Source organism: Hippocampus zosterae, chromosome 3 (genome assembly GCF_025434085.1).
Source record: "Hippocampus zosterae strain Florida chromosome 3, ASM2543408v3, whole genome shotgun sequence".
NCBI classification, from domain to species: domain Eukaryota; kingdom Metazoa; phylum Chordata; class Actinopteri; order Syngnathiformes; family Syngnathidae; genus Hippocampus; species Hippocampus zosterae.
In genome coordinates this window covers 18,904,659-18,922,027 of record NC_067453.1, presented here as the reverse complement: position 1 = coordinate 18,922,027, position 17,369 = coordinate 18,904,659, and the positions used below count along the sequence as shown (strand labels likewise).

General features: G+C 41.0%; 1 protein-coding gene across 10 annotated transcripts in view; it reads left to right on the top strand.

Annotated features, from left to right (window-relative positions):
• tjp1b (tight junction protein 1b) overlaps positions 1–17,369 on the top strand; it is a 69,388-nt gene that overhangs the window by 10,969 nt on the left and 41,050 nt on the right. For all 10 annotated transcript variants that reach the window (XM_052061410.1, XM_052061409.1, XM_052061412.1 and 7 more), the window contains one exon: positions 10,613–10,754. In XM_052061410.1, coding sequence (XP_051917370.1) covers positions 10,613–10,754 — 142 coding nt within the window. The remainder of the gene's footprint in view (positions 1–10,612; positions 10,755–17,369) is intronic.

The following is a 17,369-nucleotide window of genomic DNA, read 5'->3' as shown; positions in this document are numbered from 1 at the left end:
ACAATTCACCATCATGTGAATAGTTATTGTCATTTGTCAAAGCCAGCCGGTCTCATCTCATGTTCCCTATATATAGCACAGAGTGTTTTCAGACAGCATATCATTGCCAGGGCTCATTCATTTCTCTGAAAATGAGAAACCGCACTGTTTCGATTTCACTTGATATTAGGCCTGCATAATTAACAGAGAAGTGCTAACGGTCTTATTTTGGGTGAAATATTTCCACACCCTTGCAGCACTGTATAGCCGTATGCCGTACTGTGACAAGTATTTCGACAGTGTCCTAAAAAGACATGAGTGTCATGATGTTGGTGTGTTGTACCTTATAATTTCTATGATGAATGAAGTTCTTGTTTGTGCACATTTTCTTTGCATTTTATTGGACACTGGCGACAAAAATAGACCTCTGGTGGATGCCCGGAGCTTTTGCCCTGTCTCACACCCCTTTTTCATCCCCCTACTGAGAAATTAAGAATATATTGCCATTTAACCTCACAGTGCAGAGGTCGTGGGTTTAATCCTGGCCCCGGCCTCCCCGTGTGGAGTTTGCATGTTCTCCCCGGGCCTGCGTGGGTTTTCTCCGGGTACTCCGGTTTCCTCCCACATTCCAAAAACATGCATGGCAGGCTGATTGAACACTCTAAATTGTCCCGAGGTGTGAGTGTGAGTGCGAATGGTTGTTCGTCTCTGTGTGTCTGCGATTGGCTGGCAATCGGTTCAGGGTGTCCTGTGCCTACTGCCCAAAGACGGTTGGGAGAGGCTCCAGCACCCCCTGCGGCCCTTGTGAGGATAAAGTGGATCAGAAAATGGATGGATGGATAATCTTTTGAACGTGCAATGTTACCATATAGCAGATTTTTTTAAATATCACACAAACACCTTTTTGCTTCGTCAGTGATGACACCAAACTGAACATTAGACATTTTTTTCTATTAAATATTTTTAACTGCTTAGCGTGTGTTGATGAAGGTGAAGTGGCCCTGACTCCTTTCATATTTTTTTGGTTTATATCCCTGGATATAAACCATGGAACAAGTTTGGACATCCCCGAATTAAGTGAAATTAGACAATATTTTCCCATGGCTCACTGATTGGAAATCACTTCACTGGGGTGATGTCATCATCTCAAACTCCATGTGAGTCAATGTGAATGTGAAGTGTTCATACATCCCTTTCCTTTCCTGTGTTGTGTTTCCCTCATTATGATAAAGCAACATAAAGCATGAAATGTGGCACTCTGCTGTTTTTATTCCCACATGTACACCCCCCATTAAACATGTCCTCTGTACTCTCAGCATGTTTGTGTCTTGTCTTTCCACCACTTTGGGTCTTCATTACTCCAAACTGCAGTGCTCACCTCCTCTCGCTCTCTCCCCCTACTATGGCCTTGTGTTTACTTAAAAAGAACACACGTTTCCTCTGTTTTTTTTCCCCTCTCGGGACGGAGTACCACGGCCAGGACGTGTGTGTGGTCTGCTTAATTACTCTTATCATCTAGTTCAAAATCAAAGATGCTTAAATAGGTGTTGGCTCCATGGAAGTGAAATAGCAGGTGGCCCTCACCAACAATTGGCTACCGCAATTGTCAGAGGCAAACCGAAGCACAATGCGTGAAACAGAGTAATACTGACTATCGGGCTTGCTGTAGAAAGGTCAAGTCCACACATCGGACATTTTGTTTGGCACCCCAATCTAATGAGTTTTACATTGTCTGGACAAATCGGTGGTTACTCGAATTGAGATGTGAATTAGCCTTTTAAAATGTGTGCTGAATCAGAATTTTCAAATTCGAGCATTGTCGCCACTATTGTCATCGAGGAATGTTTGGACGTATGTATGTTTATGCTACATTTGAGAGCAACGACCGGAGGCCTTTGCGTGTGTCAGGGAATACTGGTTTTAGCTAGCTAATAATCATTAAATTCAACTGTTAAGCAGTCAGTCAATAAAGCCCAGCTAGGCAGTGTATGTCTTTGCTATTTTACTGCTGGCATCTCAGAGCACCATACAAAGGGCATTTGGCCACTTGGATGCTGGCCAGAACAGAAACAACAGGTTAGCTTAGTGCTAGCTAGCTGGTACGATCCATCATTTTAAACCTGTATCTGTGCATGTGTGTGTGTGTGTGTGTGTGTGTGTGTGTGTGTGTGTGTGTGTGTGTGTGTGTGTGTGTGTGTGTGTGTGTGTGTGTGTGTAAAAGAGATCTGGGTCCTCCTGGCAAGTAATGGGAGGGATTGATTTTAATCCATGTGAATCATTTTGATTTGCTTTTTTTCCATAGCAAGCACTGAATAAAGTTTGATTCATTGATGCAATTAGTACAATGAGTTCTGCTTTAGTGAGTAGCACAACTCTGGCATGAAGCGCAGTGTAAATCTGTGCAGGCGCAGCCTAGACTTTGTTTTGGTATTTTCACAGACTCATACAGTTTGGCACAGTTTAAACGAATGTTTTGCTGGCAACCAGCTCAGGGTGTATCCTGCCTACTGTCCGAAGTGACCTGCGATAGGCTCCAGCACGCCCGCGACTCTCGTGAGGAAAAGTAGATTAGAAAATGAATGGATGGATGGATGGATGTTTTCCTGAGCATGTATAACTAAAAACATAGATCTCAGTGGTTTAATAAGTGTGAGTGTGAAAATTCTATATTCAGTAGGCTATCCTGACACAGGCCTATGACTTGTAAATGTACTGTAAAGTAATTAAATCACCATTTTACATAACCCACAACATATATTAATGTCATAAAAGTCTCACACAAACATGCACTATTGTGATCACAGGAGTCAAGCTTGTTATCAGTGGCAGCTATTCATCATATTGCCTAATCATATCCATTGTATGATCTCAACTGCTGCCTGGGGATAAGATAAGGGCTTTTTTCAGATGCCTTTCCCCTGTTATTGTTTGTGATGATTCACGTATCTTCCCACCAAGCATCTAATTTTATTTTAGAGAACCCAGGCACAAAGGGCTGACTTTTTCATGCAAGCGCACGGAAGGCTCTGATCTCGTTAGATTGAAGATTTGTTACGGCGAGAGTGACAGAGAGAGGTCGCGCCAACTGATGTCAGGTGTCATGAAAGTTATGGGGTTCTGTAGCGTTCAAAGAATAATGAGCTATTTTAGTACACTACTGAATTTTTTTGAGAATCAGGGACTCCTCGTTGCAACTGATCATTATGGTAAATCTCCCTGGTCCTTTATGACATCACTATTTGAGCGAAATATGTGGTTTCCATCCATTTCCACCACTTTAGTGTTTTGCATCACATCGTGTCTGCTTCCTTAACGTCAAGGTCACGTCATTGTTTACAGTGCGACCTTTCAAAATAATCTGCATGCCACGTTCCCTTGCACTCAACCACCGCTAATAATGGATTTTGGATGGTGATGTTGAATTTTTTTTAAAGAGATCTCTAATTAGCATTGGTAAATATTTCAGTTAATTTGCCTAATTGCTTTGTATTCTGAGATTGCACTCCAGTGTGACGCCGCTTGCAGCGTGGAAAGCTGCACATTCACAGAAAATTGTTTGGAGTTTAAGAGATTTCATGAGAGAATTGAATCACAGGAACAAATAGGATCTGCAATGTTTTTTTCTCAGGGATATGACACACTTGGAAAAAAAGCACCATTTAGTAATATTAATGATCATAATCATAATCGTGGGTTTTAACAATTGATGGCTCTGTCACGTTGAGCCCGAGGCGATGAGGAATCGCCTCGTGCACAACAGAAAAAAAAAGAGACGAGGTGGATCCCCGGAAAAAGCAGACAACGAAGGAATCTTGTAAGAAATAAAGGGTTTTAATAAAGAACAAAAAGAGCCCGAACAGGGAAAACGGTAACAGAAAACGCTGGTCAATTAAGGACCAGGACAATAAGGAAGATAACCGAAAACGCTTGCGAAAACGATAAAGGGCGAGGAACTACCGAAATAGGAGAGTCGTAACGATAAACCAATTTGGTTACAACACGAAATGCGCGAAGGTAGAGGCCGTAAGGCAATAGGGCAGCGAGAAATAATCAAGCGACGAGATTAGCGATAGAGAGCAATGGCACGGTATGGAATTCTCCGGCAGTGAGATGACTGCCGGAGTCGCTTAATAAAGGCAGGTAATCAGCCCGAAATTGAGAGCAGGTGCACCGAACAGGCGGAGGGAAAACTCCGCCACCTGTCGGCGAGCACGCGACGTGACAGGCTCAATACCCATTTCTATTATTAGAAATTGTTCTTCAAAACAAAGCTTCAAGCTGTTTATTGCCACTCTGAAGTAAAAGTTACTGTTGTCAGTTGCCCCCATGAGAGATGCTCTGCAGCCTCGTCTGGGAAAAAGTATCGACAGTGGAATTCCTACACCCTGGATCTTGGGATATTTGCAGGCAATGTTTTATCCAAATGGAATTCTGATACGCTAAACTTGACTTTGACTATTTAACACAAAAAATAGGATGTACAAAAGTATGCTGGCGAAGATACAACATACACACTATCACTGCTGTACTGAGTTGTCAATAGTAAGTCCATCTTAAACTGTCCCCAGGTGGCCAAGCAGCATACAAGAGAAATTGTATGACAACTGAAGGAGAAAGTACGGATGGGCAAGTATCGGTACCAGGTATCGGTATTGGGCTGATTCTCTGCCTTATTTCAAGGTATCGATACTCGCAACAGCGGCCGATAAGTATTGGCCGTCCTGCTATGGCCGTTTTATAATCGGGAGCTGAAGGCATATGCTATTAAGATGCATTTTATGTAAATGCATCTAAAGTAATAAAAAGAATGTTGCCATTCATTTCAAGCAATTTTAAGGGAAAATGTTGTCATATATAGGTCTTTTTTTCTTTTCTTTTTTTTTAATTATCTGTGATTCTTTTGCATAGTGGCACGGTGGTCGACTGGTTAGCATGTCCACCTCACAGTGCAGAGGTGCAGGGTTCAAATCTGTTCTTGCCTTCCTGTGTGGAGTTTGCATGTTCTCCCCGTGCTTGCGCGGCTTTTCTCCGGATACTCCGGTTTCCTCCCACATTCTATAAAAATGCATAGCAAGTTAATGGAACGCTCTAAATTGTCCCTCGGTGTGTTCGTGAGCACGAATGGTTGTCTGTCCATGTGTGCCCTGTGAATGGCTGGCAACCAGTTCAGCCCTCCTATATATTCCGTTATTGGTGCCTTTATTGACTCATAATGCACCTACATTCTATATTCAATGCCAACTCTCATCTCCCACCTTAAAGATGGGATAAAACACACTTGGAGACAAAGGTATTTATAAAAACATGCGTACATTAATGCATGTAACATCTGATTGAAACAATGCCCATGGGTCAATTGAGTCAAAGCCTCCACTTCCTGTTAAGACAATCTTGTCAAGTCTCTCCACTTGATCTTGTTGACGAGACCTGTTATTAAAATGGATTGGACATAGTCTGTGCATTAATACCATTGCTTGGAATGCACTCGTCTAGCCAAAAATAAAGAAATCAAATTGAAATGTGCACTGATTTGCTCTAAAACTAAGACTGGTAAGGCAAACACATGCTCTTACCATGAGACAAGACACCTCATTCCAGCAGCACAATGAAGCACCATTTGTTTATTGAGTAAGTGCTTTGGTCAGCTGGTGAGTGAAAGCAGGGTCCGTCTGTGTGTTTCTGACATTTTTGTACAAAAAAGGTCATCTGTACTTCCTGCTCGGCAGCTGGGGTAAGAAATGCAAAATGTATTATTTGCAAGTCGCTATTGTTCTGATCCATATTTTCTTTTCATTCTCGTGTGAAATGAACTCTGAATAAGCTTGCGGGTCTACAGTTGAGGGTGATTCCAGGTCAACATAATGACATCATGTCTCAAAAATATTAATGACTCCGCCATGTACATGAAAAATAGGGCATAGTAAATGTTATGATGTTCGATGCCATTTTTTCAGACCAATGCAAGTATGAATACAGTACTGTATTCATTTTTGAGTGTCGATAATGATACTGGCTACCGATACCAATCATACTTGTGTAACATACAATTTCAGTTAACACAGTGACGGATAATTCTGGGGACTTTTCATTCTTCCTGATGCATATGAAAACGCCAGTACAAGGGGGATATAGAATTTTTTGGGTGGCATGATTACACGATGCTTTGAAATAAAGGTCTGCAATTTCAAATCACCATCCCTGGTAAATAGACTTTCGATGTGGGATAAATGTCAAAATGTGTTTTGTATAATTCATATTCCATGGTCTATTCCAATATGAATAGTCCACGCTCATATTTCGGACACACAAGACACCTTGTTGCAGCCCTTTTCCACAAATCATATAAATTGATTTCTCATTTTAGATCAATGCAGATCAATGCATTCAGGCATTAACTCTGTGTGTCACTTTTGGAACTGGGAAAAAGTATTGATTATTCATGTAAAAACTAAATTCTAATTTAGACTTCCAAGCTACTATTCGGAGTGAGTCATTATGTCATTCATGATTTAAATTGATTATAAGAGGATGTGACATCACTGACATGTGAGCTTTTTCAATGAAGAAACGGCAGGCTCATATTATCTGATCCCATTTTTAAGTCTTTACATAATTTCAGCCTTAATTCTTCCCGATTCCCCGGTCAAATGGTCGCCGCCGCTTCCTGTCCCGCTCATCTCTCTCAGCGTGTGGTGCTTAGATTTACACGTCCCTCTGCCCCAATGCCGTGTGTATGTGTGTGTGCGCCATGTGCTCTCCCGAAATTAGCGGAGGCACGACTCTGCTTGCCTTTGATAAAGACTGAATAGCTGCAGCTCGCTATATTAGGATTAGTCTTTGCAAACAGATGTTCCTCTTGCCTGCAGTCTTAAAACCAGATTCCCTCCCCCTGCACACAGCCAAAGATTAGCATTAACCTGACTAAATGAACTTTACACTCTGTTGCAAGCCTGCAGGGATAATACAACAAGTCGTATGCATTTATGTAACGTTTGCCTTTATTTTTAACATCTGCCTCACCAAAGAAGAGGGTGAGCGTGTAGTTTTAGCGATGATCGCGTGTGTCTCGTGTCCGTGCCGCTCTCCCGAATCATGATCGCTCAGCAAATTGTTACATTAGCAGTGGCAAAGATGTGAGGAATGAAGCGGAACGTTGTCTATTGACCTGCTGATTAAGCAGTAGCCGTTATTCCCCGAACTAATCGCACCCGATTGCCCCTGCAGGACGACTGACAAGAGAGGGGCAACAGAGAAGCTGCGGTGTTTGCCGCAGCTGTTTAATGCCAAGTGTGTCCCTGCTCCTTTCTTTGTAACAGAGTCAGGCGCATGCTAAACTTTATTAGCGCCCTTATCATCACACTCCAAGATGGACAGTGCATATCTCCTTATTGATCTGTTTTCTTTTGAAGCTGATTCCTTCCTCTTTGTTCTTATGAGCTGCATAGACGGACCCAGACGCTAATGTAGTCATGATCACAGGGCCAAGGCGAGCTTTCATGTGTGGCACACCTTCCAAATATCAAGTACTTTTCAGCAGCGGTAGGAATCGGTCACATGTATGCACAAGTTATAAGTACATTATTGTTGTTCAGTATAGGGCTGGACATAATGATACCACAGTTGGATTTTACTGTAAAATCAAACACACTCCGAAAATAAATACCGTACACACATCACGTTATTAAATACAAAACATACTTTATTTTGCAAATATCGCTAATGCTAATGCTAGCAGTGAATTCGCATTAAGATGCTAATGGAAAATTAGCATTGAGTTGCAGGGGTGCTATTCCTTCGAATAACAAATATTCACACATAAATGCTATAGGAACATGCGCAAGCAAGTATATTTTGGGGCGGGGAGTCTGTTAAAAAGGATTTTATGAAAGGATATTAATGAATTTTAATTGCAAGTTTCTTCTTCTAATTTTTTTCTGTGTTACTAGTGTTAAGGGAGGTTCTATGCTCCGAAGCTCTTCCTTCATGCCCCTCAAAAAAAGGTCTTTCTTACATATTGCCACAGCCTCAGTGATTTTAATTTTTTTGTGATACAAGACCACAGATATTAAATGGACTTGTAGTTTAGATGACGTGACATCACAGCGGCAAAGATATATTGAAGTAATTAATTACCTTCGCCAAAGAGATTATAGTTAGCATCTCCCCGGCTTGTTTGTCTGACTGTCAGCAGGATTATACAAAAACTAACAGGCAGCTTGATTTTCATAAATCCTGACAGGGCTGAGCGTGAGTAATGGAGGAAACTGTCGCATTTTGAGCGGATCCAAACTACAGCGCAGATCCAGGAATTATCTTTAGCGAGACATTTTGATGGAATGTTTACAGGCTTTAAGCGATATCACAAAGTGCGGCAAGGTGAAGAGCCCCTTTTAAAATGACTCATTCCATCTTGACATACTGCATATAAAGAGGGGCGTGAAAATAGGGACATTTTTACGGACATTATTTGAAAAAAAAAAGTGAAAACGTAAAATAGTTAGTGTATGTCTATTTTACAAACAAATTAATCATACACCAACCTATTATATATTGTACTATGTATAATATATCATATAGGCTCTCCAATGCACATATATGCCATGTATGTATTATTAATGTTGTGATGGGAACATTTAATCTTAGGGGGAGGGGGTTTAAATTGTGTTGAGTTGAATTACTTTTCAGATTACATTTTATGTGCAAGTATAAATGAGCATCATTTTTTTTAACCTTATGCTAGACATGCATAGAGGATATTGTTCAAATGTAGCTAAGGGAGCACAAATGTCACATTTTATGCACTCCGACATAAGTCAAATGGAAAAGAAAACGGCATCAATTTGTGATAATGAAGAGTAAATCAAATGACAATGTAGATTTATTTCTTTGCACATTATATCTGAGTGGACCAGTTGTTGAACCGTGTAACATTCTGCTCTTTTGTGGCCTCGAGTGTTTTGGCTGCAATCCATTTCCAAATCAACATCCAGAAAATGAGTTTGTGAATGCATAGGACAGCTCCGGGGCTGAGACAGAGTCCAAGCGGCTTTTTCTCATTGTTCATGTTTGCAATCTTGTTTAGCAGAACAATCTGAGCTCGACTGTATTTGACTGCACGACTACTTTTCCATCCAGTAAGCACCTTATCTGCCTCAAGGCAATATTGAATTGATGCAGAGAGAAAAGTGGAAGCGATGTTGTCTTTGCTCGAGCTCCGTTATTTCCTTTCTCTTATAATTTCTCATGCTGAGCCTCCAAATCCTGGAAGCTCTTCTGGGTCTTGTTGCTAATGGATATCTAGTCTGTGATACCATGACACTGTAGAAAATATAATATGGTATATAATTACTAACACTGCAGGTTTTTGTGAGAATGTATATCAAATTGAAGGCATAGGTCATATTTATTATGTATGACTGTCAAGTCATAATGAATGAATATGTCCAAAAGTAATTTTCTTGTTGAAAGTTGCAAACTTTAGGTTCAAGTACAGGTTCGTGATGACAAAAAAGCATAACAGAAATACTGATTCCAAGAAAAAAAAGGACAAGACTCAAATGTGCTTCCTCACAAAAAGTCAAAAGGAATATTTATTGTCAATGATATACAACAACCATTTTGCTAAAGCTGGGAAAATTTTTTGCATATATGTATCCCCCTTTTATTAACGTACAAAGTGCTCGTATTGAAAAATATACTGGACACACTATAGAAACGATGTGTGCCGTTAGTTTTGCTAACATTGTAAAAATGTCATTCGTTTGCACTTGGCAGAGGTCATCAGACTCTAACCGAGGGGTGTCAAACTCATTTTTGTCGCAGGCCACTTTGGAGTTACGTCTTCCATTGGAGGGCCGTTACGACAGTGAACCCGAATAAATGTTGATTCATTACATCATATTATTACTTGTACACATACGCAAACACAAACACACACACACACACACACACACACACACACACACAAAAGATGGCTCACTATTTTTTAAATCAGTCATGTATTTGTTCAGTTATTGTTCAAGTGAGTGTAAACGTTATTGCAAAATGGTGCAAAAAATATTTTTTTGCATATGACAATTCGAGATTTCGGGACAGATTGAAGCGAGGGTGATTCAAGTTGATTTGCTTTTGCGGGCCACATAAAATGAGGTAGTGGGCCGGATCTGGCCCCGGGCCTTGACTTTGACACCTGTGCTCTAACCCCTCAGAACCTTCTTTTTGTCGACTGTACATGGGTCTCCTGCCGTGCTGCGCTAGGTTTGAGGAGAAAGCCATTTATGAAGGGTAAAACCTTTCCTACGACGACTCTCCTCTCACCATGACCCAGCTTGAGTTTGGTCAAACAAAGCCGCTATGTGTGTGAAGCTGCAGTGATTCCTGTGAGTGAATCGGTGCCCCTGCAGGGTCTTTGTGACATTAAATCCCGACGATAGATTTATTTTAAATGTCAGTTTAACCAGCAGGGTGGGCTGGAGTACTGTGCCCTTTGGACGAGCAAGAACGTACCCACTGTGTTGTTTTCCCTTTCGGTAGTCGAAGGCCAGTTGTCCTGCTGTGATACAAAATGTGTGGGATTGCTTTTTATGGTGCTCTGATGGAGGACTGTTGTTTTTATTTGTCCCGATGACCTCAGGATACACCCCAGCCCGACCGCTGGCTCTGTCACAGCCGCCTCTTCTGCGAGCACCGTTCAGGGCAAGCCGTCACTCCGCCGCATCAAGGGCCGAATTCACAGGAGCAAGAGCCTGGACAGCATCGACCTCCTGGACTCCAATGTAAGTAAACGAAGCCGGGATATTAAAATGTACCATGATAGCGTTGTTTTATGTTTGTTGCAGTAAATGAATGTGTGTTATGTAATTTATCACTAGTTTGTATGTGTGTGTTGCATTTCACAGCCCATGCGATTGATTGGAGATCAGTCCAGGGTGTATCCTACCTCTCGCTCAAAAACAGCGGCGGTAGATACTAGTTATCTGTGAAGGGCATAAGTGGTAGAGCTATTTAACACACTCCACTATAAAAGCCAAAGTCCCTCCCACCCCCTCCCCCCCACAGACAGAAATGAAAACTAGAGATTCACATGATGTCAGAAATTATAGTTTACCATTAAAGTGGTATTATGCTATCAAACATTTGCATGAAAGCTATTACAGTGGTGTGTAAAAACCCAACGTTTTATCCAAACTAACAACTACTACAATTTTCAAATACACATTTTAGGGTCTTTATTTTGTTTTGTCCCAGCAGATGACACTGTAGAAAAAAAAAACATAAATACAAATATTTTTAATGCAAATGTTGACGTACTTTCTAGGTGGTGCCAGATGGAAGCATTGAGCACAGAAGGTGTAAACCTCGGGGGGATAATTTGCGGTTGACAACCAAGCTAACTCTGAATTCAGCTCAACACTCCACCTCATTAAAGTACATAAAGTAGAAGGTGGGGGGGAACAGAGCTGTTTGAATTATTGATACCAGCATTGGTCAGCAACCGTGTTGAGGCCTTTGAGGATTTAAATGACTGTAAAATAAAAGATTAAAACCAACAGTCAGCAACAAACTGCTTAAAACCGTGTTTGGAGTGATTGTGAATTGAAAAAAAAGTTACAGTATTTCTAATACCACTTCGAGCGTTTATCATCCCTCCTTGTAGTTTAGTAGTGGTGTGATGTGTGTGTGTAACAGTGTCAGAGCTTAAATCTGCTCTCTGACATGTTGATTTATGGAAATATCATAGCACTTATATTGTGACACCATACATTATTGATGTAAGAAAAACCCAACTCAGAACTATTGAGCCAAAAGGTTATTAAGAGTATTCCCATTAAGCATTGTTATGATATAATGGAGGTGAATGCTTTTAGCCTTTCATGTATACTTAGCGAACATGAGGCCTTTTCTGAATGGGAAAGATATAGTGGTCAGTGTATTCACGTTTTAGGACCCTTTAAGTGATGGTGGAGCAACACATGTAGACAGATATAGCAGTACGCACATATATTCTTTATCCTCTTCAAAAAATGACTGTAAAAACCTGTGGTTTTGTTGAGTTTGGTTTGATTTTGATTTATTTTTGTTTCATGTTGTCGTATTTTCCTGTGTCCCGTTTTCATGTCATGTTGTTAGGTTTTCATCCCCACATTTTCCTTCCCACCTTTTCTCGTCAGCCCTGCTAATCGGATTCCTCCAGCCACTCGTGTCTTGTCCAGGTGTGCCTCATTGTGTCGTCATTTTGCTTGTTTTTAGTTTGCTGCTTTCTTTCAGTCTGTCGCTTCATATGTGTTGCGGCGAGTTACCTTCCCCGAGTTATGTCAGGATGTTGTTATAAAGAGGGGCATGAAAATAGGGAGTTATTAAAAAAATGTTATTTAAAAGAATCAAGTGTATGTTTTTTAAAAAAAAAAACAACAACACTACAGCTCTTTGTTTGTGAAATAGGATGACATCCACCTTGCATTTCCGCAGAGCTCCAAATCAATCTGCCTGCACCTCGATCAAACCCACCAAAATAATGTTACACTATCTGCACCACAACTTAGACCTGTTTTCATCTGGTCTAAATTCTAGTGTACTTTCTGTCACAGAATTGTCCGGGTGTGGAAATGAAAATGCCCTCTGTCCACCGAAACGTCCTGCATGGTGCACCGCAATGAGCTTAAGTCACAAACACAATGAGCTAGACTTGCCCCGGTACAAAAAAGATACACCACTTTTTACACCGAGCACATTTGCAGTGTTTTTAGTCAGAGTTTAACCACAAACAAATTAAAATGTCTCTCAAGGCATGACTGAATTCAAAATTGAAGTGTAGAAGCTCCAATGTATTCTGAGGAGGAGACACACCACACTGTAGCCATTTGTCTTTACATCCTGCAACTCACTGGACCCTTCAAGACGCCACTATTTCACCTGAGACTGAAGACTCATCTTGGGGCTTTTTTTTCCTTAGTGTAATTCTCAATTCAGTGCTCGTGCGTGTGTGTGTGTGTGTGTGTGTGTGTGTGTGTGTGTGTGTGTGTGTGTGTGTGTGTGCGCGTGTGTGTGGGGGGGGGGGGGGGGGGGGAGTTGGGGGGCGCATGCAAGAGGAAAAGTTGCTGACATGGCCAAACTCAAATGCAGCTGATGGAAGGAGCGGTCCACCTCACAGTGAGTGATGAGACTGCAGGATGCTGAGCTTGAGGAGTGGACCTCATTGTTTGCTGTCACAACACAAAAAGACATGAATTGAATTGAATTTTGCTGGCTACTAGAAGACATGTTGGGCGTGTTTTAATTGGGTGATTTAATTGGGCAATATTAACTCTTTACTCTTACTTACTCTTTGAAAATCGGCAAAGATCTTTTTTTTGAGGGTGGGAACACATTAATACATTACAACATAAGACAAAGATAATGACATTCAAACATTACCTGCCCTCTCCAGTCATCCAAAAAAATAAAATAAAAAAGTCATTTCCCTCTCTCTTATAAAGTCAAAAAAATAATTACTGACTGACTGACTACTGTTGGCATTGTAAAACAATCAACTGCTCTGACTGAATTTCATATCTTTGTTGTGGTTAGCATTTTATACATATATATCATATACATAACTACCATCAAGTATAAAATAATCAATAGCAGTTGAATACTTTGGTTTAGATCGATTGCTTTTTTTTTAATTGTTAATTTTCTCTTTGGCTCCTGACCCACTCCTGCTGTCATTTGTGTTGGCAAGCGGTGCATGTGTTCACGAAGAGCTTGAATCAGATTTTAATGCGAAGGCTGCAGAAAATACATCAGAGGGGGAAACCACCGTCTTTTATGCACCAGATGCCTTTGTATTTGCTGTTATTTGAAAACGGCAGCATAAACTGTGCTATTGGGCGCTTCTGGGTCATGCATTTGTATTGTTTTTTTTTCTGGATTCCACTAATATGACAACTATCAATAGGCACATTCTCTCTCGCTCTCTCTCATATATATATATATATATATATATATATATTCATTCATTCATTTTCCGTACCGCTTGATCCTCACGAGGGTCGCGGGGGGTGCTGGAGCCTATCCCAGCTGTCTCCGGGCAGTAGGCGGGGGACACCCTGAATCGGTTGCCAGCCAATCACAGGGCACACAGAGACGAACAACCATTCGCACTCACATTCACACCTAGGGACAATTTTAGAGTGTTCAATCAGCCTGCCACGCATGTTTTTGGAATGTGGGAGGAAACCGGAGCACCCGGAGAAAACCCACGCAGGCCCGGGGAGAACATGCAAACTCCACACAGGGAGGCCGGAGCTGGAATCGAACCCAGTACCTCTGCACTGTGAAGCCGACGTGCTAACCACTGGACTACCGGGCCGCCATATATATATATATATATATATATATATATATATATATATTCTCATTGAGTTGATAATGGTAAGCACATTTTTGCTATATTTTCATGTTATCTGTTGACATGCTTATAATGCCACCACATAACGCTTTTTGTGAGCTTTGCATTTTTTGGGAAGCAACAACTTCACTGAATTTCCGAAGGAAAAGCGGCAGTATGTGGTTGTTTCAAATACATGTGTAATTCTCTTTGTCCTGTATCTTTTTTTTTGTTTGCTGCCAAGTCAAAGAAAAAAAATTTATTTTAACTGCTTGAAACTCAAAAAAAAAAATCAACTCAGGTCATTTTTATCTCAAGGCATGCGCTCACTTTGTCATGGTCTCTTGTCACTAATGCCTGCTCTAATGTTCGGTCTGCTTTAAGTGCATCATAGCTGCAATGGTCAGATGAAGCGATCCCCTCTAAATTACCATCCAAAAAAGCCCAATGTAAGCATTTATTCACCGCTCAGTCAGAGTCAGAAAGTGCTGCAGATGCATTTGCGGGGAGTGCGGCTGCAGCCGACTGAGCCAATCTGCATATTCAAAACCCGTCGGACGGAGGTTTTCCCATGTGATGAAGGTGTGTGAGGGTGAATCTTAGTGTGATGTGCCATGCACAATGATTGTGGAAAGCAAGAGGGGAGGAGCTGGGAGCACCGGGAGGAGGTAGGAGCGAGAGATTTCTCTGGAGGAGGCTTTATTGAAAGGTGGGAGCGAGGGAGGCAGCAAGGGGGAGATTCTGTGATTGAAGGAGCGCATGATTTTCTCGAGGTGAGACAGGACTGTTGCGTAAGAACAGTCAGAGAATGGATGTGGTTTTTTTTCATGAGCGCAGAGGGATGGTTGGAGGGTCGGTATGTTTAAAAAAAAAAGAAAGAAAATAGGCGGAGTTGGCCATCCGTGATGCATGCAAAGGTTGCGTGTGGTAGCTCAGGCTGCTCGGAGGGGACGGCAGATGTTGCTAACGTTTCTGGAGGCTACGACTCAGGGGCAAGGCCTGTCTATTATGTGTCCTCCGATGGGACATATGGCAGGTCACTGAAGGCACTCCGTGTGCTTACAATACCGTCCATCATGTCACAATGTGTTGACTTTACAGCATTCTTTACATGCGATTTGAATAAAGCAATGCTGGAATGCAATGGCGGTTTCATGGAAAGGACTCTTCGGATACAGAAGCCGTTCTTTTTTCTTGCTTTACTGCATGTATTGCAAATTTTCTCCAGATTGACTTTTAAAAGTGATATAGTCTGCCTCATATTAATTCATTTATTCCCAAGTGGTATTTCACTACATTTCATACATTTTCTCTTGGCCACCCTGCCATGAGTACATTTGAATGTTCGGTTTATTTATTTTTTTTTAACCCAATGAGATTTCAACCTCTGTGTGTTGCCATGCCACGCTAGTCTGCCCGTGGCCTTCAGCATCGCCATTGTACTTACTGGTTGGTGTTACTTAAATCGTAATACCAATACGTCAAATTAAGATACCAGCATATCTCCGTTCTCTGATTGGCTGTTCCGAGGAAAACTTGTTCCACTCAAATTTGACTGTCAGAAACGTCTGTTGCAATTTGCACAACTTAAATAATGTGCATCTCTGGTTCTTTCAATCATTTGTCATGTGTTGGACCAACATTGAACAGCACCCGATGATATACGTGTTTCATTTTTGTATATTATTGGTGGTTTCTGTAATTTGAGATGATAACGAACGGTTGTGTTATTTTTTTAAAGTGGAGGTACTGTACGGAAATGTGGACATTGCTGTGTTTTTTTTTAATGCCACAACAGTCATAAAACAATGTATATCTTAATTAATGATTCTTCATTTTCTCAGGTTACTGCAAATGAACCCTTTGTACAGCGACATATAAGTTGTTAGAGAAAGGGCGAAAAAAAATTGGCACTAGACAGTGAGTACTGTAGTTTTCCTTGTTCGTAAACTGCTTAAGTGGTTACTGCGCAGCCAATGTGGTACGTTTTTTTCATAATGTATTTAAATGCATAAATATGGACATTTAAGATCATTTCTGAATTTGCTTTCCCAAGTACAGGAATCTCGTCCATAGTTTATTCCTTCAAGGATTGAGCCAGAGGATTATAACCAGGGAAGCCTTCCCTTGTCAGGGACAGATTGGAGACAAATGCGCCATTCTCATTTGTTTTCACGGTCACGATTTTGTTTCTCATACACAACAAACCATCATATTAGAGAAGACAAGAAACCACATAAATCCCAAACAACTGTATTGTCTTACACGGCTGATTTATGACAACATGGCAGAGCTCATCAGATTGGTGGGATTGTGGCGCTAAAACAACATCACGTAATATGTTCCATTACCTACACGAGCATGGTTCTACTTCTGTCCCACAACATCCTCTTATTCTGATTTGAGATTTTCAACAAGTGCTCCTTGATTTTAACACTCCAACAGATCCCATTTGAGCACTCAAGTGTCAGGTCAAGTGAAGGGCAAGCAGCTGGATGACGTAATGTTGGTGGGAATGAAGATGGTGGTCACGGTTGGGCAAGTTGAGCGTGAAGAGTGAAGCACGGGGAAGGTTGTGCTAAGACCACCTAATCAATAACTGCGCTTGATGCTCAATCATTGCTCCTCCGTGGATTACGATGGGTTGATGATCATGACACGAACACACACTTTGCTGCGATCAAATAAAGAGCTCACAAGCAGAAAACCTTTCATGTTGGTTTGACAACCAATTAATAAAATGAAATGTAAATGTCATATCATTTCATGTGTAATCATTGGCATGAATATGATACACAATACTTTGCAAAAGATTTGTTCTATCGATGCTTTAATGAGCATATACTGTCTTGACTAGTTATTTCTGAATGCCTTATTTAGAAAAGAACCAAGAAAACATTCAAAACATCAAAAAAGTACAAATGGCTACATTGACAAATAATTTGGCTAGTGACCCTGCATTAAATATTATTTAATCAAAGAAAATATAATAAGATCAAAATATTTTTTTAAAGTATGTGGT